Below are 26,936 nucleotides of genomic sequence, written 5' to 3' on the forward strand. Positions count from 1 at the left end.
GCTGATATTCACTAATATTAGTATATAGTATTTCAGAAAGCGTAAATCACCACATTCCAACAACACCCGATACCTAGAAGTGCTGGATCAACAATGTGGATACAAGGTCAAATACAAAACATTATACAAAGCACTAAAATGACCAACGACAAGAAGAACCAGATTGTCTCGCGACGACCTTTCCCTTCTTCATGACAAACGAAAAGAATCGTCAACTTCCCACATTTATGTAGCAATATTCCATTATCACCTGCATATGGTGTTTATATATCTCAACTGATTCGATATGCAAAAGCTTGTTCTGGGTATAGTAAGTTTTTAAATCGAGGTAAGCTACTGACAAACAAGTTGATGGTACAGGGATTTCAACAGTCTCGATTGAAATGAGCTTTTCGCAAATTCTATGGTCGTTATAACGATCTAGTTCGTCAATACAACCTCATTGGGTCAAATGCTGTCTGACGTGTTTCATACCGATTGTTAAGCTGTTCTTGGCACACTGATTTTGACTGCGGATAACTCCGTTTACCTGATCAGGATATGGGGCTCACGGCGGGTGTGACCGGTCAACAGGGGATGCTTACTCCTCCTAGGCACCTGATCCCAACTCTGGTGTGTCCAGGGGTCCGTGTTTGCCCAACTATCTATTTTCTATTTCCTGTATGAGTTATGAGATTGATCACTGTTCGTTATCTTCACCTTGCATATAATGTTGTCAATATTAACAAAGAATTTAACAAAACAATAAAAAGTGCATATAAAAACAACTAGCACTTCAACTACACTAATCTACAAACGTATTTACACCACAGACTACATGTTTTTGGAGTTTTACATATGTAGGTTTTCATTGTTAAAGCGGAGCGAAATAGGATATATTCAAAGAACTGATCCAAAATATTCACCTTTCATCAGCCTGAGTATATATATATATATATATATATGTGTGTGTGTGTGTGTGTGTGTGTGTGTGTGTGTGTGTGTGTGTGTGTGTGTGTGTGTGTGTGTGTGTGTAAAACTTATACGGTACCAATTTTGATGCACCAGATGCGCATTTCGACAAATAATGTCTCTTTAGTGATGCTCAAGCCGAAATTTAGGAAATTCGAAATAACAATGTTTGTAAGAGCTAAAAGGAAAACTAAAGTGCCAAAAACTGGAGCAAAATTCGTCAAAGGATAAGAGTTATGCATATAGGAGATAATCCTTAATTTTGAAATGAATTTCTAAATTTCATCCCAGAAATTAAATATACATCCGTATTTCCAAGCTAGTAACGAAGTACTTAGCAATTAGGCGGTAGAGACCCTCGGAAACTAACAGTACACCAGCAGATACCTCGACCCAGAGGTCGTAATGTAAAATCTATACGGTACCAATTTTGATGCACCGGATGCGCATTTCCACAAATAATGTCTCTTCAGTGATGCTCAAGCCGAAATTTTGGAAATTCGAAATAACAATAAATTTGTAATAGCTAAAAGGAAAACTAGAGTGCCAAAACTGGAGTCAAATTCGTCCAAGGATACATAAAATAAAATCATCCGGAACACCTCGGGCTTTTCACCGAAAACACGGTTTTTACGGTGAAAGGCTCGAGGTGTTCCGGATGACGCATAAATTATTAATTATTAGGATTTTATAAATAGCCAGTGGAATCCCAACATGCCGTATTCTGTACAATTTGAAGGTTGAAGGAGCGTAAAACAATGAATTACTAAGAGGTATTTTATAGTTTTATTTCTATACAACTTATGGCAAGGTACTGTTGTTACAAAATACACAGCTTTACACAGACAAGACCACTGATAATTTGAAAGTTTGAACTGATCACGTGACTGTCACTTGAAATGGCAGAGTGACGCCTTTGTTTGTAAATACAGATTTAAAATTAGTTAAAAGAGGTGAAATAATGTATGACATGTCATACATCCTCATAACTACATACGTGCGATGATTTAATAGCGTTTTTGCAAGATAGAAAAAATTGTCGTAATTCGGACCATACAACTTTAACCGCCTCTTACGACAAGCAAGGGGTACTTTACACCTATTTCAATCCGGATCCCCACGGAATTTGATGATGTTATAATTGTGGTTTGCAATATTATCTGAATGTGCTGTGCTGCGATTTTTATTGTCACAAATTAAATATTTCTCTGTTACAATATGCCCTTTAGTGTTTCTTTTCAAATCACTTGCGTGAAGTTCAAACTGGTTGTTGGTGGTTCTCAATAAATGGTGATCTTATAAAAATGCCCAGTTTTCAATGCATACCTGATGTTGTCTGTATTCTGATCAACGGGGAATCACAGGAGGTGATAGTAATAACACTGGCTATACCATACCACCCCTAATAAAACAGATGGTATGATATAGACAACTACTACAATTATTACTGACAAAATTACCGGTTTCTGTGAGTCTTATTTTGCTAGGGGGTGGTATGGTATAGACCACTACTGTAATTATTATAAACAGAATTGTCTATCTCTGTGGAGAAACATCCGTATTTCCTTCCTACATATATCATAAAATCTCGATTGAAACATAGAGCGTGATATTTAAACAGGTATTCATTATATTCAAAGTTTTCTCAGACAGATAATTGAATGATCATTGAGCAACGTCATTTACACATTTTTAGAAAGGTCTGTCTATTTTAGCTATGACAACGTTCACAATTAAAGATTAAATATATATTATATATGATAATAAAAACATCTGCCTAATTCAGATATTATTTTTAGCAACTACTTTTACTTTCATCTCGCCATGTTTACATCATTTTCCCCTTAACATCTGTTCGATTGACCCTTTACTGTTCAATGGATTATGGAGGAAAATATTCAGATAGAAACAAAATAGTTTATTTTAGGTATATAAACGAGGAACATAACTAATTAATTGAATGACTGTAAATCATAAATAATACAAACAAACGAGTAGGTCGGTGTACATTAGTTTGCATGATATGCAGTAGGTTATATAGCTGAATCCCTCTTAATTCAATTCGTCGTTTTCGTGTTGACAAAAAATGTTAGGGTTTAATAGAGGAATAGTATTTGATAGAAACATTGATGTAAAAGAAACACAACTATCACAGTGGTATCAAACGAAGTTGAATAATACTGAATTTCTTCATAATAAGCTGATCGGTGAGAGATGCAATTGTTATATGTGAAGTCACGACATCATGTAACTCACTATCCTCACTAAGCAGATACATGTATTTCGAAATGAGGATGTTAATTTGCGTCGATTGAAATGTTAAATTAAACCTGAAATTTTCCTGGAAACACTGATAGATTTTTTGTATGTATTGTGATAAAACCCCTCATCAGTTCTAAATATTGTAGTCCTTCACACACTTGACAGTTTGACATTATAGGCAGTTGCTTGTTCAATAAACATGGAAAAGGGAAATATTCATATCTTAAGATCAGTCATTGATTAAATCACTTTGTCAAACACAACTCTGATTCTACGCACAAGCATATTGAAAGATGCTGGAGTTCCTCGTTGACAATTCTTCGTAGTCTTTGGTGTGACTGATCGCTAGATAATATGTCCTTTTACCATCTTTGTAGACGAAGCAACTGTCTATGATGTCAAATTCTATTCTTTAATTCATCGTGAGGAACGGTGGGGGTAAATAGTTGAAATACCATACGTTTTGATGTTGTTAATTTGAGAAAAGTTTAGAGATTTTAAACATACTTGAAGTTCTGTATATTTTTTAGAATCCGCATTTGATTTACACCACTTCTGGCATATGTTGTGGCACAGTGCGTTTGAAGTGTCTCTTTCACAGCTGTTGATTTTTTCACGAGGAGCAAAGATTGGGGGGTTGATAGAGCATTTACTCGATCCAGCAATAGTATCTAAAATATTTACTTGGTTATCGGAAGAAATGAATAAAGCAAGAATAGCTAGGAAAACCAAACACACATACGCAAGCGCATGCACACGCGATAGTAGAGAAGACTAAATCCGATTTAAAGTCAGACACAACCGTCCGTCCCTTCTCTTTTTTTATAATACACAATAGGAAAACGTACAAGCTCATTGGCCTCCACTGTGTCCGGCTTAAAAAAAAGTATTAATATTTGGTGCTATTAGTTGGCATTCATTTAAAGAAATCGGTGCTTCCTGTACGCAATTGAGGTCTGTTATAGTTAATACTTCCATTTTCGGAGACTCTAAATCATCCCTCCAAATTTCTGCATGTACTCTGCTATTTGAGTCTTGTAACATTTCATTGCTATAACCGCTGATTTTCTGCGGAAGAACAATTTTGGAATGGTCTTTAATTCAATTATCTGACCTCAAAATCAATAAGGTCTTATTAATTAACTGTAGCCCTTGGAATTCCACATAGATAAAAAGCATCGTCCATTGCAATATAAAAAACGTAAATCACAATCATCTTTGATTTTTTCTTGTAAAGTCGCAAAAATATTTTTGAAACTACGTACATGAATCTTATCCTAGCTTCTCTAATGGTTAAGTTTACATATCATTCAGGTCTTTTGTAAAGTATCACAGAGACATATGTCTCTGTGATACTTTACAAAAGACCTGAATGATAAATTATAATTTCCATTGCCAAACATTTCTGATATCAGTCCTCAAATTCTCTATCTCGTGGGGATCCGGGTTAGAATAGGTCCTCAGTACCCCTTGCTTGTCGAGAATATTTCACTCATATGGAGATGTCACCACTGCCGATGAACGGCTGCAAAATTGAGGCCTATGCTCGGCGATTATGGCCATTGAGCAGGGAGGGATCTTTATCGTGCCCACGCCTGCTGTAACACGGGACCTCGATTTTGGCGGTCTCATCCGAAGGACCGCCCTATTTAGTAGCCTCTTACGACAATCAAGGGGTTACTGAGGACCTATTCTAACCCGGATCCCCATGGAATAAAGAATTTATTAGAATTTTTTTGGATACATTTGTTAACTAATTCAACAGACAACTTTTAAAGAATAATTGCATTTTTATTTTAAATTTTAACTTTACATTTGATATGAGAAAGTTATCAATAATATATATAATATACATGTATAGGACTTTAGCATATTAGCGTAAACCCAAACGATGCGGCAACAGCTGTGACGTCACACATAGTAAACTTGTTGATCGCCATCGTTTTGATTCCTGAACTTACGGCATCTGATTGATTGATTGATGTTTTCCGTCACATTCAACAATTTTTCAGTTATCTGCTGGCACCCAGTTTTTATTGGTGGAAGAGAGAACCCAAATACAATGTACATGGGAAGAGACCACCGACCTTCTGAAAGTAAACTGGGAAACGTTCTCACTTACCGGCGCGAGCGGGATTCGAAACCGCGCTGACAGACTGAGAGGCCGTGTGATTTTGAGCGCGATGCTCTAACCACTCTGCCCTTACGGCATTTGTGTTTAAATTGTGAATTGTGTGTCCCTTAAAGGATGGAACATTTGGTAGTCGCTGCTGGATAAAAGGTCCAAAATCGGGGAAAATATCATCGAGGTTTTTTGGCATTGAGTTGCGAATTTTGTACAGGCAAATATTGATGTGTGCGGAGTGAAAGTAGAGTTTGAGTTGATGGTGGCATGATAAATGGAGTTTCTATTGATGTTGGAGTGCTGATGTGGATTGTCTTGTAAAAATAGTTATATAGTGTATTCCATGGTTTCCTTTTTCACGGCTGGATAAGCTTTGGTACACAGCTAAAGATGAGAGGGATTTGTGACCGGTAACACAAATTAGCTGGTAAACATCGTTATTACCTTACAGTTACTTTTATCAATTAACGGAAATAAATATAATTTCACTATAATATTTCTGAAACTGCGAAAACTAAATGATGGATTTTAATATTTTTTTTTAATAATTTTTATTTTACGAAGCGATTAAGTATATATCTAGATCTATCGAAGCTATTTTGTACCCATCTATTCTTGGCAGGGTATAATATGGGACCTTATATTCACGGTTTGTCGTCCAATCAAATGCCTAGATTTTTCTCTGCAGTAGGACATGAGGTAAACGTCATGCATAGATAAAAATTTCTGGCATTTCACAAAAGGCTGGTGACGTATCTTTATGTGTGAAAAACGTCGAGAATGGGAGATAAAACAATAAGAAGAGTTCTCACAATGAGTGTCTACAAGTTTTCTTTATGAAGTCCCGTTGTGATCTTTAGATCCCAAACTCAATAGTGTTTTTTCACTCATGATAACAAAGCTACTAGAAAAGTGAAGATAATGAACATAGACCAATCTCTTAAATCTCACAGGGAATAATTCAGAGTAGGGCTAATACGAACCTCCGAACTTAATAGACGTGGGTGAAGGTGCTTTAGAGGAGTAAGTATCCCCTATTGACTGGTCACATGCGCCATGAGCCTATAGGTTGATCACGTAAACGGAGTAACCCGTACTCAAAGTCAGTTTAAAGAACGGCTGAACAATTGTTATGCAACAAGTAAGCATTATACATGTACTTTACAACAGGTTGTATTTGCAAATAAGATCATTCTAACAAAATAGAATTTACGAAATGCTGACTTCAAACGAGATTGTTGAAACCACTGTAACATCAACTTTTTTGTCAGTAAATTGCCTCGATTTTAAAATTGGTCACACGCAGGACATGATCTAGCGTATCGAATCCGTTGAGAGATAAATACATCAGATGTAGGTGATAATAGAAAATTGCTATATGAAAGATGAAGATAACAAACAGTGATCAATCTCACAAGCCATAACTCCTATAAGCAATACAAAATAGAGTTGGACAAATAAGGATCCCGGGAATATACCGGAGGTGGGATCAGGTGCCTAGGAGGAGTAAGCATCCCCTGTCGACTGGTCACATCCATCGTGAGCCTATAGCTTGATCAGGTAAACGGAACGAGTAACCCGTACTCAAAATCAGTGTGTAAAGAAGAGTCTAATAATTGGTATGAAACAAGTACAACAGGTTCAAGTTGTAGATGGAGAAGCTGAAGACATCCCGTTTGTCATAAAGTTTAGTTCTCAGTTGGCCGCTAAAATTGATGTGCTATAGAATATCCAAATATGAAGTAAATGTGATAGACTCTGTGGTGACTGTTACGTTGACTTCACTGTAATATACCGAAAGAAATCTGAATAAAAATGAATTTTACTAATAGATAAAACGTAGATAAATGTATATCTAAATGTTGCGTTGAAGGTCCTAGAAAGAGATGTTTCTTCTCAAGTGAAGTAACGTATCAATTGAGCAAGCCTTTGCTATTTAGTCCTGTAGTAACATCTGATACAAAATCAAGGATATTTCTTTTGATTACAAAGCTACATGTTCGGAATGAATCGAGCAGAAATTGCTGTCCGTAGAGTGTCTACAAACTCAGTGAAAAGGTGACGATATCGATCACAACTCTTATAACTAAGGAATACAAAATTAATTTTAGAGTTGAGAGTGTTGCACACAGTCTCTCTGAAACATCCTCACCCACACAAGAATGGTCCCATTACTATATCCGTTTCGCAATGCATTTTATTTTTTAAGGGAATGAAAATAGGATGACGTAGCGATACATGTATACCCCATCATTTTTTGTCGGAGAAATGATGAATATGGTTACATGTACAGTGATTTTAAACTATTCAAAAACAAAAGATAATTGCTTACGCTCGCAGTGTCCATCGCCCAGTAGAAAATTCGAACAGCACCTCAAAGGATCACTACAAATAAGCCACGGTATTAACACGACTTGTGTCTGATGTTATAAATGTAAGCATGATTGTTTCTAAGTTTCATCAAATTTCAATCAAATTATTTGGTTTACATTTTCTTTATGGTGATCATTACTTACCGACCGCAGACTCCTACCCCGAGTCCAGCTTTTGAATGAACAAAACGTAAACAGAAGAGAAATACGTAAGATGCGACTAACATCATGGTTTATGCACAATTTCCTCCAACATTGCTTGTAAACTACACACGGTAATGAGGTATAGAATAAAGATACTATTTCCTCAAATATATATCCATGAGGAAGTTATTTCTACCTCAATTTCTATAAAGCAATAACTGAGTGTGGGCGACGGATTGGGTAAAAAAAACAATGAAACAGAATGAATGTTTGTCCTTTTTCTAGACGGTGGCTGTTTATAGCCACTGTCTTACGATGCCGCTTCTATGGGCCTGTGGGCGTTCCTGTGTATAGACGGAGATCCTAGTGGCTGAAATGTACTAGCACAAAATCAAGAAATTAGCGTTTTTATTATCAAAATTAAATGATTATGATTGTAAGCAGTTTTTGAAGACTTTTCAATAATAGTTTGTGCTATATACACGAAGATTTTCCCCAATTAATATGTTATAGCCAGTTTTTAAATCGAGGTAAGCTACTGACAAACAAGTTGATGGTACAGGGGTTTCAACAGTATCGATTGAAGTCAGCATTTCGCAAATTCTATGGTCGTTATAACGACCTAGTTCGTCAGTACAATCTCGCATTGGGTTAAATGCTGTCTGACGTGTTTCATACCGATTGTTAAGCCGTTCTTGGCACACTGATTTTGACTGCGGACAACAGGGGATGCTTACTCCTCGTAGGCACCTGATCCCACATCTGGTGTGTCCAGGGGTCCGTGTTTGCCCAACTATCTATTTTGTATTTGGATTTGAAAGGAACGATATTCATTCAGATTGATGCTGGATAAGCAATTTTTCTGACGATGATGAATGCGATAAGTCTATATGATTTCTTTTGTGAAACTAAGTATACAAGAATACTGAATTGATATAGAGGATTTGGTTATTAAAAAAACTTGGTGAAATATGAAGGTTTTTCTTAATGTAAAAACTCTTATGCCTCCTCCTTACTTTACAACAAAAACTCTATGTATGTTGAAAAGAAATTTATTGATCAAATAAATCTTGATCAACAATTCAAACATGTAATTGGAACAAATAGAAAAAATAACTACCAAAAATATTCCTAGGACTACATGCAACTATCCAATACACATGTGAATAAAACAAATACAAAACAAATAACAAAATTGCACTCGAGCAATTCAAAACATAAATATACAAAAGCTTACTTTCTCTTTAGACAATGGACATACTTAAATTTACAATTACCCTGAATTTTTCAAGAAAAACTGACAGACCGAAGTAAAATTTACACATATAAAATACATATCTATTACTGGCATTCCATGTAAGTCAAGAAAACAAATAATAATCAAGGTAACATGTATATGGGACTAACAAATAAGAAGTTATATTGTTAATATTTAACAACAATCCAATAATGGGCAAAGGTGGGGTCCATTACCCACAGGTTGAAAAGATCATGCCAATCATGGTCTTTGAAACGACCCCACCAAAGCCATTGCCAGCACATCATCCATTAACAAGTTAGAAGAAACATAAAAACTATCCATAACCTTATCCGGTAAAAAGCACATTGTACCAAAGATCTTGGCTATTGTGATATAATATAAAATGTACATGTATTTTAAACTAATCTTAAGAAAAATAATGTTACGGGCCCCAGCAGATAACATGCGAACCTTTGATATGTACATACAATTTAATTTCAATAATATTACCAGCTCAAGCAGGTTAACTCTTAAAAGATCATAACTCAAAACATAATTCAACAGTATGATGATATACATATAATGAACTTCAACTGCATTACCGGCCCCAGCAGGTAACACGTAAAAGAATGTTAATCCGTACATGAAAACTGCACTAGTTACTGGCCCAAGCTAGTAACTTGGTTAAATAGAAGTGTCATATTGTACCAATGCATATACCGGCCCCAGCAGGTATACACAATCCTAGGCCAAACAAGGGTTCTGACAAAATTTACTATTACTTATTGCTAGGTATGTTATTTGATCGGATATATTTCTGAAATGCATTTGAATGCCAGCGTCCCACTGATCTAATTTGCGCATATGTGCAACCATTCTGTGCAGCCACCGTAGCAGCACCTATCCTAAAACTGTGACCTTTGTAACGTGTACTATCCAAGCCACAGCAAAGCAAACATTTTTGTAGGGTCTTATTAAATACACTCCTTGTCAGCTGTAAACCCCCATTTAAAATGAAAAGTGGACCTTCATTGTTTTTCCTAACATTCAAATACTGAACAAGGGAATCGATGGCAGAAATTTGGCATGGTCCATGTGAGAATGAAATGTACTTAGGCTGTTCTGAAGAATTATGTTTAAACTTCCTAAAGCAGACATTGACCTGATTAAATTTTTCTGCCCCCCGAGTGAAAGTAACATCTGAAAGCTGAATGACATCATCTGTATGCCCATCTGAACTTACTATTTCCCCAATACGTGTAAATGCAGAAAATGCAAATAAGAACATAGCTCGAAACATTTTTCTTTTGTATTCCTCATGAATGACTTGTGGTATACACGAAAGCAGATTGTTTAAAATATGAGGTGTGATGGGTAAACGTATATCAAAGGTATTGCCCAAACGATATGCCCCTGAAACTAATTTCTGTATAACAAATGCTTGCGTTGGGTCTTGGTAATTTAGCACTTTGTGAACATAAGCAAGGGCTGGTAAATATGTTGAAATGGACCTAGGGGAAAAAGAGTCGGAGAAAAGATGAGCTACAAAGAGAACCACCAGCGAAGTGCTCAGGGGTAGTTCACAAGACATTCCATATTTACTACAAAAAGACAGTAGCGTCCTCCAAGCTCTATTATACGTAGCCTTACTGGATGGTGCTATGGCTGCTTTTGTAAGTTGCTCAATGTATTCCAAAAGTTTTGAGGCATCAGAGCTTCTGGTACCACTGATGGTTCTGGTTGAGCATGTGGTGCCAGCTTCTGAAACTCTTGAACCTGCAACCGAGAAAGACTATCTGCCAGTTTATTGTGTTTTCCAGGGATATGTTTTGCTTTAAATATGATATTATAATGCAAACACTGAAGAACCAGATATCTGACCATCTGTACTACTACTGAATCTTTACTTGTTTGCCTATTGATCACTGACACTAAGGCTTCATTGTCCGTGAAGAACAAAATAGAGTGATTAGCAAATAATCTACCCCACAAATTGACTGCAATAACTATCGGATAAAACTCTAATGTCATGATATTCAATTTCTTCCAGTCCTCTGGGAAACTACCATAAAACCATTGCGTTTTATAAATTCCTGTAAAACCCTTTGACTGTGCCGCATCGGTATGTAATTGTAAAGTGTTGCTAGACAGAAAGTTTTCATTTAAAAACATTGTTTTTCCATTATAACACTCTAGAAAAGCTAGCCACATAGACATGTCGTCCTTACATTCTCTACTTATTGTAATGAATTTTTGATGCTTTGAAACATTCATCAAAAGATTGATAAAGCGTCTGAGGAATGCACGACCTGGCAGAATGACTGAGCAAGCGAAGTTCAACGTACCTATCAATGATTGCATTTCCTTAATCGTACACCTATCCTTACTCTTAAATGAATGAAGTAACCGTGTGCATTTCTCAATCTTATCCAAAGGTAACCTAGTTTCTCTGAGCCTAACGTCAAGTTCAATTCCAACAAACTCAATAACCTGCGTAGGAAGCACAGTCTTATCTGCTGCAAGTGGAATACCAATATCCCTACAAACATCGAGAAACTCGTTGAATTTCTGGAGACATGAAAATTTAGATCTTTCAATGAACAGAAAATCATCTAATATGTGAACCACAGCATTCATTCCCAACTTATTTCTTGCAATCCATTCTATTGCTGAGCTAAATTCTTCAAACATCTTGCAACTAGTTCTGCAACCCATTGGTAAACATCTATCATAGTAGTATTTACCCTCCCACATAAAACCTAATAGCTCATAGTCCTTTGGAGATACTGGAAGGATTCTAAATGCGGACCGAATATCTGTCTTGCAACAAAATGCATCTATACCAAGTTCTTTAATAAAACCTACAGCATCATTGATTCCAGCATAGTGGACTGCAGCTGAGTCATCAGAGATTCCTGCATTTACTGAACCTTCCTGTTTCGTGGGATAAGACAAGTGATGTATCATTCTAAATTGATTAAGTGTTTTCTTAGGTACTATACCTAGAGGAGAAATCTTTAAGGACTTAAATGGTAGTTCAGAGAATGGACCTGCTATGCGACCTTCCTTTAATTCCTTAGCAATTTTTTTAGTAACAACCTCCTCATTTTCAAGAGCAGATTTAAGGTTTGAACTGAGCTGAAACCCCCTTTTCCCTTCAAATTCTAGATGAAAACCATTTCTAAACCCCTCTAGTAGATATTTAGTTTTTGTCTTGTCATATCCAATTAAATATTGAGCTAGTTTTGCAGGGTTTACAGGAGTGGGTAGTTGGGAGAGACACTCAGTCTTTTTTGGGAGGCTGTGACCCACTTGCAGACTTTTTGTCACGGCCCCTCCAACATTGGGTTTTAGGGTGGGGTTTGAAACAGGTAGAGCATATGTGTGGGTATTTACACTGACTGTTGCAGGACTTCCCATCATTGTATCTGAAACAATGGAGACGAAAAAGCTGGTTTTTTTGTATTCTGGCTATGAATGATTGGACCCCCCAACTTTTTCATAAGGGCACGACTATATAACACTTGATCGACATGCCTCCAAGACATTGTCAAGTCCCCTTGTCTGGTCTTCCTAAATGTTACATCATAATGAAACCAGCCCCCCCCCCCCCCATCTTTCTGAATAGATCTAATCAAGTGCATGTACACTGCTAACGACTCTGGAAGATCTCGATCATCTGGGCTGTCCTGTCTTAAAACTGAACTAAAGATATTAAAAGCATGAGTCCACTCCTCAATAGTGACAAATTTCTTCTTCTTGTTAGAAGATAGCCCAACTTTTCCTTTGTCTTTCACTGACAAATGAAAGTCAACAAACTCCAGCTCTGTGGAAGGATCTAAAATATCACTCATTTGCACAAACTCATTTGATTGAATCTTTTCTTTGAGTTTTGTCGTAACATAAGTGTGAAGGGGTCTCCCCAAAGGTTTATATTCGGATTGATTACCCTGTGTATTTGGTAGCTGTCTTTTCAAATCCAAAACTGCTGATGCAGGTATCTGTTCACCTTGCAGCATTGTACCACTGGTATTTCTTTCAAATCGTTGCTGCTTGTCTTGATCTGGACCTCCTGCTTGCTCCACTTGTGGATTCTGTGTAGGAAGAACTCCGACCTTCTGTAATTCTGTCATAATATTACTTGTAATGTTTTTAGTTAAGGATTGAATTATATCACTATTTGTAGTGTCACTTGCACTTAGAATGTTTGTAGCATTGCCATTTTGCGCAGTCCTTCTCCGCTTAGCTGGAGGCTCAGTGCCAGCGGACTTCTTCTTTGGACCCATGATTAAGATCTACAATAACAAAATGTTCATTAAGCACATGCTAAAATAATATTAGCATGCTACTATACATGTAGATATCTGCATGCCATTAATTAGGGTACAGGTAATTTAACCTGCTAATTTTTATATAACTACATATTTTCAGAAATAAATTCTTGTTCAGAAGTGAACCTGACATCTATTTGACTGTATACAGTGTTACAACCTCTTACAAGGCTTAAATCTGAAAGTACCAGTATACCCATACTGTATATAACATGATAAATTCATACCATGCCAAATAAACTGTAACTGTACAAGCCCAGGACTCTTGAAGCTTGCTAAACAAATCATAAACCCTTTAATAGGCATCAAACTATATCATATATGCAACAATACATGCCCAGGACTCCTGAACCATGCTAAACAAATCATAAACCTTTAATAGGCATCAAATAATATCACATATGCAACTGCCCAGCATGAACAAACTGTTTATTCAGCACGTCACTGACCAAGTTACCAGTGTATAGACAAGACATAAACTTAAGTAGGTAAATATTATTATCATTTTTGATAATTAATGTTCAACTTTTGATTGTAGATGTAAATGTGACACTTGTATAGTAGTAGTTTTACTATAGAAAACAAAAGAACTGTGTCAAAGTACACTAGTTATTCTCAATGTATTAGCTCACATAGAACTGAGTTAAGTAAACCCAGCAATCCAGAATGTATTCAAATGCCATACAACATATATTGTATATATTCATAAATGTACTAGTGAACCAACGTCAATCTGAATATTCAAACACTATACAACCTAATTGTATATATGCAAAATATATATTGCACCAACATCAATCTGATTATTGACCCATTCACAAGAGCAATACAAATATCAAATATTAAAGAAATACTGTCTAGCATGAAGAACGGCTAATCTAAGGCTCCTATAAAACTTCTTTGTCCCTATCACAGAGAGGTGAACACCGTCCCCACTTAAAATAGCCAAGGGACTTTGCATCAGCCGCAAATGACGCCAAAATGTGAGGTTAGGATGGTCTTCCAACATGTCCTTTAACATTTGATTCACAATGCCTCGCTTAAACTCGTATAATTCAACACTAACCTGTCTTGGTTTAGTGCGAATAAAAAGTTCACAAACCACAATGTTTTTTATGAAGCAAAATTGTTCAGTCAAAGATTGAACCCAGTCTACTAGTCTGCATGCAAAGACTTCTGGTCTGACTGCTTTAATGGACATATCATTCCCACCTAGCTGAATCACGATAATGTCCGGTCTGTATGCCCGTAGCTTCTCAAATAACAAAGAGTCAACTTCCAGTATATCTAACTTTCCACCGCTAATTCCATAGAAATACACTGTACATAAAGATGAATCTAATCCCAAATTATTGATACATCCTTCAATTTGCCCCAATGATCGTTCGAGACGACGTATGAAACTGTGGCCAACCACTAAAACTTTCGCCATGTTTGTAAACAAAGACAGAGTTCAGTATGGCGGTCACACTCGGCTGTGCGTGAAACAAAACAAATTTCAGTTTTATGTCATTTTTTACCTGTAGAAGTCCTGTTCCGCTCACATAGCGTAGAACTGCAAACCTCAAACGATGCAGCAACTTTTAAACCGTAATAAATCGGCGAAAACAAAACTTTTGCAATAAAAATATTCTCTGTGATCTTAGACTTCTATCAGGATTACCTTTCACAAAAGGGACGCTATCTTTTAGCCAATCAAAATGAAGTATCGCTAAGGGGTAACATACGGGGTTCTGTATTGGTAAATAATTGAGGTTCACCATGGGTAAACAATCATATGGTACGTACAGTTGTCAGCATAAAATCATTTATTACATAAATTGCATATACGGTACCAATTTTGATGCACCACATGCGCATTTCAACAAATAATGTCTCTTCAGTGATGCTCAACCGAAATGTTTGAAATCCGAAATAACAATGAGGTTTTAGAGCTATTATAGCCTAAAACAGCGTGCCAAAAAAGTGGAGTTAAATTCGTCTAAGGATAAGAGCTACATGTATGTATGAGGGAGATAATCCTTAATTTTGAAATGAATTTCTAAATTTTATAACAGCAATTAAATATACATCCGTATTTTCAAGCTAGTAACGAAGTACTTAGTTACTGGGCTGTAGAGACCCTCGGGGACTAACAGTCCACCAGCAGATGCCTCGACCCAGGGGTCATAATGTAAAAACTTATACGGTACCAATTTTGATGCACCAGATGCGCATTTCGACAAATAATGTCTCTTCTGTGATGCTCAACCGAAATGTTTGAAATTCGAAATAACAATGAAGTTTTAGAGCTATTATAGCCAAAAACAGCGTGCCAAAGAAAGTGGAGTCAAATTCGTCTAAGAGCTATGCATGGGGGGAGATAATCCTTAATTTTAAAATGAATAATGTAATCAAGCAAAGTTTCTAGATTTGACGAAAATAACATTTACACATGTACCACTACATGAAAAACCACCTTTTGTATATTCAAAAGATGAACAGAAGGCCACATTTCATTAATCTTTTTACACCTTTATTGCTCCTTTAATTTTTTAATGAAATGTACAAAAGATCGAATTTTGTACAGCTTTTGAACGCAAAAAAGATATCCAAATGACCCACTTTTATACACCTTTTTTAACATCAATATATGATATTTTTCCATCTTTTTGAGAATTTTTTATTTGTTGGTTTTTTACATCTTTTTACATAACAAAATTTGACCTTTTTGATAACTTTGCCATTAAAAATTTCTACTTTTATATACATTTTAGATTTTTATTTACCTTTTCACGAGTAAAACTCATCTTTCTGCAACTTTTGCAGATCTTTTGATGTTACAAAATGTCAACTTTTAAATACTTTTCTGCATTTAATTTGAACTTTCATGCAGCTTTTGTAAAGGTCAAAAATGCCATCTTCTGACACCTTTTATACCTTAAATCTCCACTTTTTTATGGTGTTCAGAGTAAGGAAACAATACTCTCTGATATCCTTTTCATATGTGCACAGTATAAATATCTGGCAAACTATTTCAGCAGTTCAGCGGTATAATAAAAGTACTGGACTCCATCAATTCGAAACGATCATACAAATACATGTGTAGTTTAAAATAACAATATTTTATTTGTGTAAAACTATACAACAAACAAATGAAAAAACAACAACAAAAAACAAAAAAGACTAGAAGTTTGAAGTGCTGGACAGGAATAGATTTAGTGTGTTGATGCTTTTGACCTACATCTATCTTGACCCAAATCAAGTCTCAACAAGAGGTACTGTGAGCAATGCTCACTAAGAATACCCCCCGCTTACCCCAATCTCCCAAAGGGTGATGTTAATAGGATAAATTACCTCTTTCCTGAGTGTAAAAATATCGTATGCCTTTGTAGAAGAAAATGGAAGATATAGTCCGAACACAAATCCATGGCATAAACCTATAATTTTGACCTTGAGATTAAAGATCAAGGTCATAAAGAGGTCATGAATGTAGATGACACATAGTATCATGGTGATACACCCATGTCTTATGGTATGACTATGTCAAAACCCTATAATCAATTTTGACCTTGAGGTCAAAGTTCAAGGTCATATAGAGGTAATGAAGGTACCCGACACATCGTCTCATGCTGATACACTCATGTGTCAAATATGGTATGCCTATGTCAAAGAACAAAGAAGTCATGGTCCTGACACGAATCCATTGTAAAAACCTTTAATTTTGACCTTGAGGTCAAGGTCATATGGAGGTCATGAAGGTACATGACACATTGTCTCATGGTGATACACTCATGTTTCAAATGTGGTATGCCTATGTCAAAGAACAAAGAAGTTATGGCCCGGACATAAATCCATTATAAAAAACCTTTAATTTTAACCTTGAGGTCAAGGGTCAAGGTCATATAGAGGTCGTGAAGGTACTCGACACATCCTCTCATGGTGATCCACCTGTGTGCCAAATATGGCATGCCTAAGTCAAAGAACAAAGAACTTATGGCCCGGACACGAATCTGCAGACAGACAGACAGACGGACGGATGGACAGACGGACAGACAGACAGACAAAGGATTCCTATATACCCCCCCCCCCCTAATAAATATTAATGGTAATTGCAATAAAAATAGACAAAAACTAAGCAAGATATGTAACATCATATATCACATAGAGTCAGATTTGAAAGTGATTATGGATTAGCTCACCTTAATCTGTCTGCATTAACTAAGTTGGAAATTTTACTAAATGACATCAACTGCTTTATAGAGATCTCCATTTGTTCCTTATCCTGTTCCTGGTCCGAGTCTGGGTAGCTCTGTTTCATTAAGTTTATAGTGAAGGCCACTTCCAATTTCAGAATTTCCTCGGGGGATAACAACTCTCTGTGTGGAAATATTTACTGTGCAACCTGGGAAGAATTTTTTTCCCCAGAATTATGTTTTAATTCACCAGTTCAACTGAACACGACTTCCCTATAATAAAATGAATCTCAAACACATAATATACAGGATGAGCTTGTATGTGTGAGTGCAACACACTTTAATTGAAATATTGTTGAAATGAAGGTTTTTTTAATATATAAGGTATCGTTCTAAATGACATTTACTGTTTCCAAAAATGACCTTTGTCTGAAAGCCATTTGCCTATGAGGAACTTTTCCTTACACAAGGTATATGATCTGAGTTACCTTGACCTTTCCACAGTGACCTTGACTTTTCCAAAATGACCTTGGTCCAAAAAGTCCCTGTCCCAAAGAATATTTGTGATCAATTATGATTAAATTCTTTCTGATAAAAGGTTTAAGATATATTAGCTCGGACAGACGGACAGACATGATGGCGATTAAATACTCTCCTGGAAAATTTTCAGGGAGCATAAAAAAGGATGGCTTCATTGGAGAAATATACCATAATCATGTGTTGCATATCATTAATAATGTCTGTACATTGTACAAGCTTCTATATGAAATTATATGCTAAATTCAGTTTACCTTGACAAACACTGAATATGCAGGCACCAACGACAGACAAATAATGGATGACAACTGATGGCAGCAGCTCACAATGGATTTTGATTAGGTGAGTATAGAGTGCACCGTTAGTGCATGTACACGATAGATTTTGATTAGGTGAGTATAGAGTGCACCGTTAGTGCATGTACACGATGGATTTTGATTAGGTGAGTATAGAGTGCACCGCTAGTGTACACGATGTGCCCTCAACTACATGAACATGATGCATATCTATGTTTACATGTCATCACAAGTTGCAATTCCAAAAGGAGGCCACAGTGATCTGCTTTGGGTCGCAACATACCCATGAGCTTGTCATTGGTAATGCAAGTAAAGAACTTTATATCATGCATGGATATCAGCCATCCCAGTAACATGCAATTAAATGTACTTTTTATAATAATGAACTTTTTATAATCTTGTACTTTTTATATGTACCAATATATTTCCCATTTTCAATTTTGAAGTACTCACTAAACGATAACAGCTGCCATCACTGTCCACTGCTGGTTTAGATTGAGATGAGGAAGTGAAAATGGCTGCCTGGGAACAATATCCAACCTGCTGAGATTCTTCTGGAGGATCGCCAATGCCACTGAATTCCACGGAATACCGGTATTTGTCACACACGTCCTGACACCTGAAAAACAGGGAAAGAGGATCGGTCAGGACAAATTATTAGATAAATTATGCATAATATTGACTTCAGATACTGAGGTAATATCTACTGGTACCAAGAAATATCTAGGGGTTAACACAATTTCTTTAGCAGCTAGGATTTCCATATATTGCTCGACTAGAGGTCAATATTACTTGTGCTTTGAATCCAGTGTTGTATTATCAAAGAATATATGGCTTATTGCCAGTTTATTGTCAAGTCTAGTTTTGTTATACGATGTAACAAAATGTCATTCTTCTATAAAATTTGAAATGAAAGTCCAAATAAAAGGGACTGAACTGAACTGACTGGGTCGGAGGACAACAGTTGTTTTGTTTGGCCCGGAAATGGATCTGTAGGCTGAGGGCAACAGATCCATTCGAAGGTCAAACAAAACAGCTGTTGTCCGAGGACACAGTCTATAACTGTTTTGTTACACACCTTCATTTTTTAGGCTGTTTTTACTAGATGCACACGGTTTTTTGACTTTGAACAGGACAGTGTGATTGTTATCATTTATCATGCACCGTATCCACTAGTTTAAAAGAAAACGTATCCAATATCCTAATTAATATTAACAGTTACTGTGTTTCATAGATTATTGTGTTTCAGCTCTGGTTCATCTAGTAAATTCTGTACTTCATCATCAGTTAAATCAGTGAACCTCGCCATTGCATAAACCAGCAGACCAAAAATCATGTGACTTCTGAAGCCAATAGAAACAAGAGGTACTGTGAGCAATGCTCACTAAGAATACCCCCCGCTTACCCCAATCTCCCAAAGGGTGTTGGTAATAGGTAAAACTTCAGTATTATGATTCAAAAGGTATCTAGGAACTCAGCATCTCCATGCGATGAAAAAAGCCGTTAAAGAATTCAAATGGAAACCATATTGCTACTTTGATGTCCAGTGCGCGTGACCTTTGACCTATTGACCCCAAAATCGATAGGGAACATCTTCATCCCATGGGTAGTCTATATGTATGATATGGTGACTGTAGGTGGAAAGGATAACGCTTTAGAGCTCGGAAACCATACAGTGCGTTTGACCTTTGACCCCAAAATCGATAGCGAACATCTTCATCCCATGGGTAGTCCATATGTATGATATGGTGACTGTAGGTCGAAAGGATAACGCTTTAGAGCCCGGAAACCATATTGCTACTTCGATGTCCAGTGCGCTTGACCTTTGACCTTTTGACCCCAAAATATATAGGAAACATCTTCATTCCATGGGTAGTCCATATGTATGATATGGTGACTAGGTGGAAAGGATAACGCTTTAGAGCCCGGAAACCATATTGCTACTTCGATGTCCAGTGCGCTTGACCTTTGACCTTTTGACCCCAAAATATATAGGGAACATCTTCATCCCATGGGTAGTCCATATGTATGATATGGTGACTGTAGGTTGAAAGGATAACGCTTTAGAGCCCGGAAACCATATTGCTACTGCGATGTCCAGTGCACTTGACCTTTGACCTTTTGACCCCAAAATCGATAAGGAACATCTTCATCCCATAGGTAGTCCATATGTATGATATGGTGACGGTAGGTGGAAAGGATAATGCTTTAGAGCCCGGAAACCATTGCGTCTACATACGGACGGACGGACAGACAGACGGACAACCCGATTCCAGTATACCCCCCCCCCTCCCCAACTTGTTGCGGGGGGGGGGGTATAAAAATCAATGACATTGCGTTAGAGAAGGGAGGTTATTCAGTTAAGTTGAATGCTTAAAATTCAAACAAGTTTAATCCAGAATGTAGCTATAATAAGAGGCCCATGGGCCTTATCGGTCGCCTGAATACTAGTGAAAAAGTATCACTACTTCCATGGGCTATGAAATCTAGAAAAAAATTCCTGTTCTGAATATCTAAGTTAAATTTAATGTTCAGCAACAGTATAAAACAAGATGTGTTCTTAAAATTTCACTGCCCTCAAAAGTGCATACACTGATGAAAGGCTTTAAATAATAGGTGTATTAACATTGAAACATCAAAATGTATGACTAATTTGGACTCATCCTAAAGACATAACCCTGGGTTGAAAAATTCACCATTTTTTGTACATCCCTTTCTGCTATTCTTAAGTATGTATTTAGATTTTATACAGTATCAGCAAACTTACACATAAATACTATATACTATGTTTGACCCCACCCTGGGGTCAAAACCCTTACTCGTCAGGGGAAAACCAAATTTATGCAAGTTTGGTAAAAGACTACCTGCTTCATCCATTTAGTTTCAATTTAGTATCAAAAGCACTGAAGAAAATGTTATTTAAATGTTTTACACATAAACACTATATTACAAGTTTGGCCCCACCCTGGGGTCAGAACCCCTACCCCCGGTATCATGAAATTTACAATTTTGGTAGAGGCCGTCCTGCTCTACACCACTATGTATTTAGTTTTTCTTACATGTGTGTGTTTTTTGAGAAGATTTTTGAAAACCGGTCAATTTTGGGCAGTTTTTGCCCCGCACCTAGTGCCCCAGGGGTGATGGAGTCCTTGAATTTACAAATATGTCCCCCTTGTGTCAATCATACTTCATACCAAATTTGAAAAGAATTGGACTGGTAGTTATTGAGAAGAAGTTAAAAATGTTCAATTGTTAACACACGAGGGACAACAACCAATTGCAATAGGTCACCTGAGTTTACTCAGGTGCCCTAAAAAGTTGATTTTCCCCGAGAGCATTTATTTAAGAATTTTAAAAGATTTTTTTCTACATATTCCCATATAAAAATTTTATCCCTTGTTGTGGCCTCAATCCATCCCTTGGGGGACATTATTTGAACAAACTAGAATCACTGTTGTCCTTGAGAAGGGAACATTCTATTTTTATAGATTTTTCCCTATATATTCCAAAATAAAACTATGATCCCTAATGGTGGCCCCACCCTCTCAGAGGATGCTTGCATATTTACATGACTATATAATGATGGCTTTGGTGTTCTTGAGAGAGTTTCTAAGATTTTTATTATCTATTCCTGTGGAAGACTTTGATTGCCCTTTGTAGCCCAACCTTATCCCCGGGGGTCATGATTTTAACAAATTTGAATCTAACCTACCTGAAGATGCTTGCATGTGAATCATGGCTTTGCTGTTCATGAGAATAAATTTCAAAGATGTTCCCTATATATTTCCATGTAAGACTGAATGCCTTTTGTGTCCCTACCCTATTCCCGGGGAGGGGAGTGGGGAGGGGGTGTTGAAAAAAAAACCTTGAATCAGCACTATCTGATGATGCTTCCATATTAACATGACCAATCATAACCCTGCAACTCTTGAGAAGAATTTAAAAGATATCATCCAATATATTTCTGTGCAGGCTTTGATCCTCTTATATGGCCCCACACCACCCATGGGGACCATTGTTTGAACAAACTCCAATATATACTATGTCAGGAAGCTTAATTTAAGTTTCAACTTCCCCAATGATTCTTAAGAAGAAGATTTGTAATTGACCCCACCTTATTTTTGCCTTTTTTGATTATCTACCCTTGGAAAAAGACACTGCCCTTCATTTGAACAAATCTGAATCCCCTACACCAAAAGATAATTTGGGGCAAGTTTGATTGAAACTGGTCCGGTGGTTCTTGAGAAGTTGAAAATTTTAAAAGTTAACGCATGATACACAAGCCAGCAAGACGACGGATAAAAACAGATAGAAATAGGACACCATATTTAATCTTTGTTTAGCATCCACAAACATCCTTCTGGAAAAGTCGGGGGCTCCTTGACATGACTAGCTCCAATTCGTCGGTTTTGAAGAAGTCGCCTGCTTTTCAAGGAGTAAGTTTCGAGAAAGACCTTATCCAGAGTGCTCTTCACTTTGGCATAAGTGTCACTCTGCCAGGATGGGGTATAAGTAATAAAACCTTCTTCACACTCCTCATCGCTTGACGTACAGTCGACTTTCAGTATCTTCTGTATCTGAGCTCTTCTCTGCTCTGTATGCCACCCTTTGCTTTTTGAATATATATGGTCACGTGTGTAATGGCGGTATGGAGGTGTATTTTTGAGCAGAGGGAGATTAGTGACATTTTGTATCAAAAAAGCGGAAATAAGCGCATGTTCAAGTGAAATTCTTATGGTTTGGTATGCCACACACTAGTCACGGAGGTAAAGGGAAACGAAAGCGAAAAAACAGCAAGCCTATGAAAAATGTGAGGTACAAGCTCCATGTGAGTCCAAACAAAGAGGAGGCTATTATCGACGAACCAGGCGTGTTCGAGTGTGTTTCTGACTTTAATTTAGATGAAAGCCAGAGAAAACAGGAAACAGACTTGGGTGGTGAGTCTTTCGGTACAAATGTAAGTTGTGAAATGGAGGAAATATTGGAGGTTATGAAAACTAGTGAAATAAATATTGTAAAGAATGAACCTTTGCCGCCGACAGTCATACACCACCATATAGAATATTCAGATGGAAATCAGATTGCCTCGATGAGGCAAGAAATGCACTTCAAACATGTCTCAGTACTTTACACTCAGCAGCAGAAACTCCAGAAGTCGAGTGTCAGGACACTATTGATTCCTCGGTGGATTTGTTTACTTCTCAACTTTCTGACGTAATGGCACCCTTATTTGAATTGAAAAATAGAGCGACTAGTAACCAACGTAGATATGTGTACTCGAGCAGAATACCCATTGACAAACTGTGGGTTACACCTGAACTGAAGAGAAAGTATTATGTGTATCGCAATGACCTTCGATTGTTCAATAGCACTAAAACGCGAAGCACGCATCAGGAACTTTTACAGTCGAAAAAAGCATACAAGGTCCTATCAGCTAGACTGAAGCGTCAGTACAAAACGGACAGCGGGAAATATGTTGGACTACTTACGTAAACATAATCCTAATGCATTTTATTCAAAGTTTGAAATGAAAAAAAGAAAGAGACCAAACTCTGATCCATCTATTTTCTTTGAGCACTTTAAAGAACTAACTGGTATCGCAAGCACCTACACCATCAGAAGAACACTTTATCAATATTGATGAAACTGTATTTGAGGATCTTGATTGTGAAATAAGTGAAAAAGAAATACTTGATGCAATTAAAAGATTAAAACGAGAGAAATCCCATGGAACTGATTTGCTGTTGAATGAATATTTTATTGAATTTCAGAGTTGTATTTTGCCTATTATTCACAATTCCTTTAATAGAATTTTTAGAACAGGTATTTTTCCTCATGCATGGTCAGAATCCATAATTGTTCCACTACATAAAAAGGGTGATACGTCAGATCCCAACAATTATAGAGGTATTAGTTTAGTGAGTTGTTTTTGTAAGTTATTTACTTCGATTTTAAACCAAAGACTTGTACAGTGGTCTTACAACGATGATATAATAACTGATGCTCAGTTTGGGTTTCAGCCTCACGTAGGTACAACAGAAGCTATTTTTTGTCTGTCCTCAATTATTAATATGACGCTTTCTAAAACAAAAAGAGATTATATTGTTGTTTCATAGACTTCAAGAAAGCATTTGACTCTGTTGATCGAATTAAATTGTGGAAAAAGCTCAGCACATATGGTATTAGAGGTAAATTACTACGCATTATCCGGGTTATGTATCAAAGCATGAAATCTAGTGTTAAATCTGCAGGTATGATGTCAGAAGTTTTTAAAAGTAACATAGGACTATTACAAGAAGTGTTATCTCCCATCCTTTTTTCGTTATATGTGAATGATTTTGAAGTAGAATTTTTAAAACACGATATTGTGCCATTACAGTTGCGAGAGCTAAACTTGTATGTTTTGATGTATGCAGATGATATGGTCATTTTTGCTGAAAGCGTACATGAGCTTCAAAATATGTTAGATGAGTTATATGAATATACAACTGAGTGGGATCTTACTGTTAATGTTGATAAAACAAAAATTGTTATTTTTAGGAATGGAGGTAAAATCAAACATTCAGAAAAATGGAATCTCAATGGTCAGCCAATTGAAGTTGTTGATAAATTTGTATACCTTGGTGTTTTATTTAAGTTTAATGGTAACTACAATTTTACGCAAAAACAACTAGCCTGTTAAGGTAGAAAAGCTATGTTCTCATTAAAATCAAAAGTAAAAAATATGTGCTTTAACACAGAAACACTATTGACACTTTTTGACATATATGTAGCAAGTATCCTGAATTATGGTTGTGAGGTATGGGGAAGCCATAATGCCAGAGATATAGAAAAGATACAGTTAGAGTTTATAAAATCTGTTTTAGGTGTGCGAAAAAACATAAATTCTGCCTCGGTGTATTTTGAAACTGGGAGGTTACCTATGAAAATCATTCGATTCTTCAGAATGTTCAAATTTTGGTTTAAAGTGTTGCGTAGTGAAAATTGTATAATTAGAAATTGTTACGATGAATTAATATTACAACTGTGATAGAATGACAAAATGTAGCAAAAACTGGGCCTATTGCATCAAACAAAAATTGTACGATATAGGGTTAGGATATATTTGGTGTGATCAGGAGAATGCAACTTCTAAACTTTTTTTCCTATTATAAAACAGAGGTTGACTGATATGTGTGTTCAAAGTTTAGTTGAACAAATTAATTGTTCTTCAAAATGTATTATTTACAAACACGTTATGGGGGGGGGGTGACAGGAAATACCTTCGTAAACCACCTTAATATAAACAAAATTAATTATTATTATAGAGCAAAGAATGGAAATGTTATAATAAAAAGCGCTATATGTATCATCAGCAAAATAAAAGTGTTTATATATATATTTCATTTAAACTTACATTGAATTATCCGCTCTTCTACACTGGCATTCCAGCCTTTCACAAAAGTGGAGATATGAGATGACATCTCCTGGTTTTCATCCTCCTGTGGTCTATTTTGTATATATGCATAATAATATTTTTTCATAATAAATGCACAACATTTCTCCCTTTAATTACTCAATATAATTTTAAGTTAATACTTGAAACTTAAGTCCGTTAATTTAACACATAAAAGTAACATAAAGTGTATTAATGAGGACTTTAAGATCTTAAAAAAATACCTTACTTCAAATAAAACTGGGGAGATTTTGTCTTTACTTCATATATCTTTTTAGCTTTGCATAGTTTTATTCAAATATAAGCAGATTAACATTAGTCAAGAGAAATTTTATTATATGCACAAGATCAATATGATAGATACATAACTTCAAATCAGAGCAAGTATATGGCATGACAAATTTACTTTTTTCCCTCAAAATTCCAGGCGAAACCTCTCTTTAAACCATCAGTGTATCCATCTCTTACAGAATTCTGGCAGTACAATTTAAGGGAAAGAAATTAAAACATAGAGGGAAATTACTTATAGTAGCTAGATCTACATATCTTATGAACAACATAAAGTTTTTGTAAAGTATCTTGGTTACAATTTTCATTTAACTTTTAAAAATATTAGACATTCTAAATAAAATGTTGTAAATATTAAGGAATGTGATTTTAAGTCATTTACCCATACACTTGGGGGAACATGTATTTTTTCTTCCCTAGAGTCCTCTCTATCATGTTCTTTTTGTTCCAGGACTTTGATCCTCTCAAGTATTTCGTTTTGCTGCTTGAGCAGTGTGTCAAGAATACTTCTTAATGCTAAAATAATTAATCCAAAAAAAAAAATATATCAACCTATTTTGTACATGTATGGATGATGATTATGTGTTACTTACACTTGTCTTCCCTACCAGTACACCAATTTCTATCAAAATTTCTGTGTTCAGTTGTTTGAATATTACATATTAGTAACATGTGTAACTTAGTTGTACTCTGATATATTGTCACACCCAAAAACCTTGTCGGATATATAACTGCCTGCATATGCTATTGAGAGCAAAAAATATCCTCTTTTTATTCGCA

General features: G+C 36.2%; 1 protein-coding gene across 1 annotated transcript; it reads right to left on the minus strand.

Annotated features, from left to right (window-relative positions):
• Nucleotides 1-8,890: 8,890 nt before the first annotated feature.
• On the minus strand, nucleotides 8,891-15,241 carry LOC125679299 (uncharacterized). Its single transcript, XM_056162307.1, has 3 exons — nucleotides 14,946-15,241; nucleotides 13,044-13,389; nucleotides 8,891-10,870 (listed from the first exon to the last, which is right to left on the minus strand). The coding sequence occupies exons 2-3, from the start codon at nucleotides 13,378-13,380 to the stop codon at nucleotides 9,873-9,875; spliced, it is 1,335 nt and encodes a 444-aa protein (XP_056018282.1). The 5' UTR covers nucleotides 13,381-13,389; nucleotides 14,946-15,241; the 3' UTR covers nucleotides 8,891-9,872.
• Between the last annotated feature and the right edge of the window lie 11,695 nt (nucleotides 15,242-26,936).

The sequence above is a fragment of the Ostrea edulis genome, chromosome 1, assembly GCF_947568905.1.
Source record: "Ostrea edulis chromosome 1, xbOstEdul1.1, whole genome shotgun sequence".
In the NCBI taxonomy this organism is placed as follows: Eukaryota; Metazoa; Mollusca; class Bivalvia; order Ostreida; family Ostreidae; genus Ostrea; species Ostrea edulis.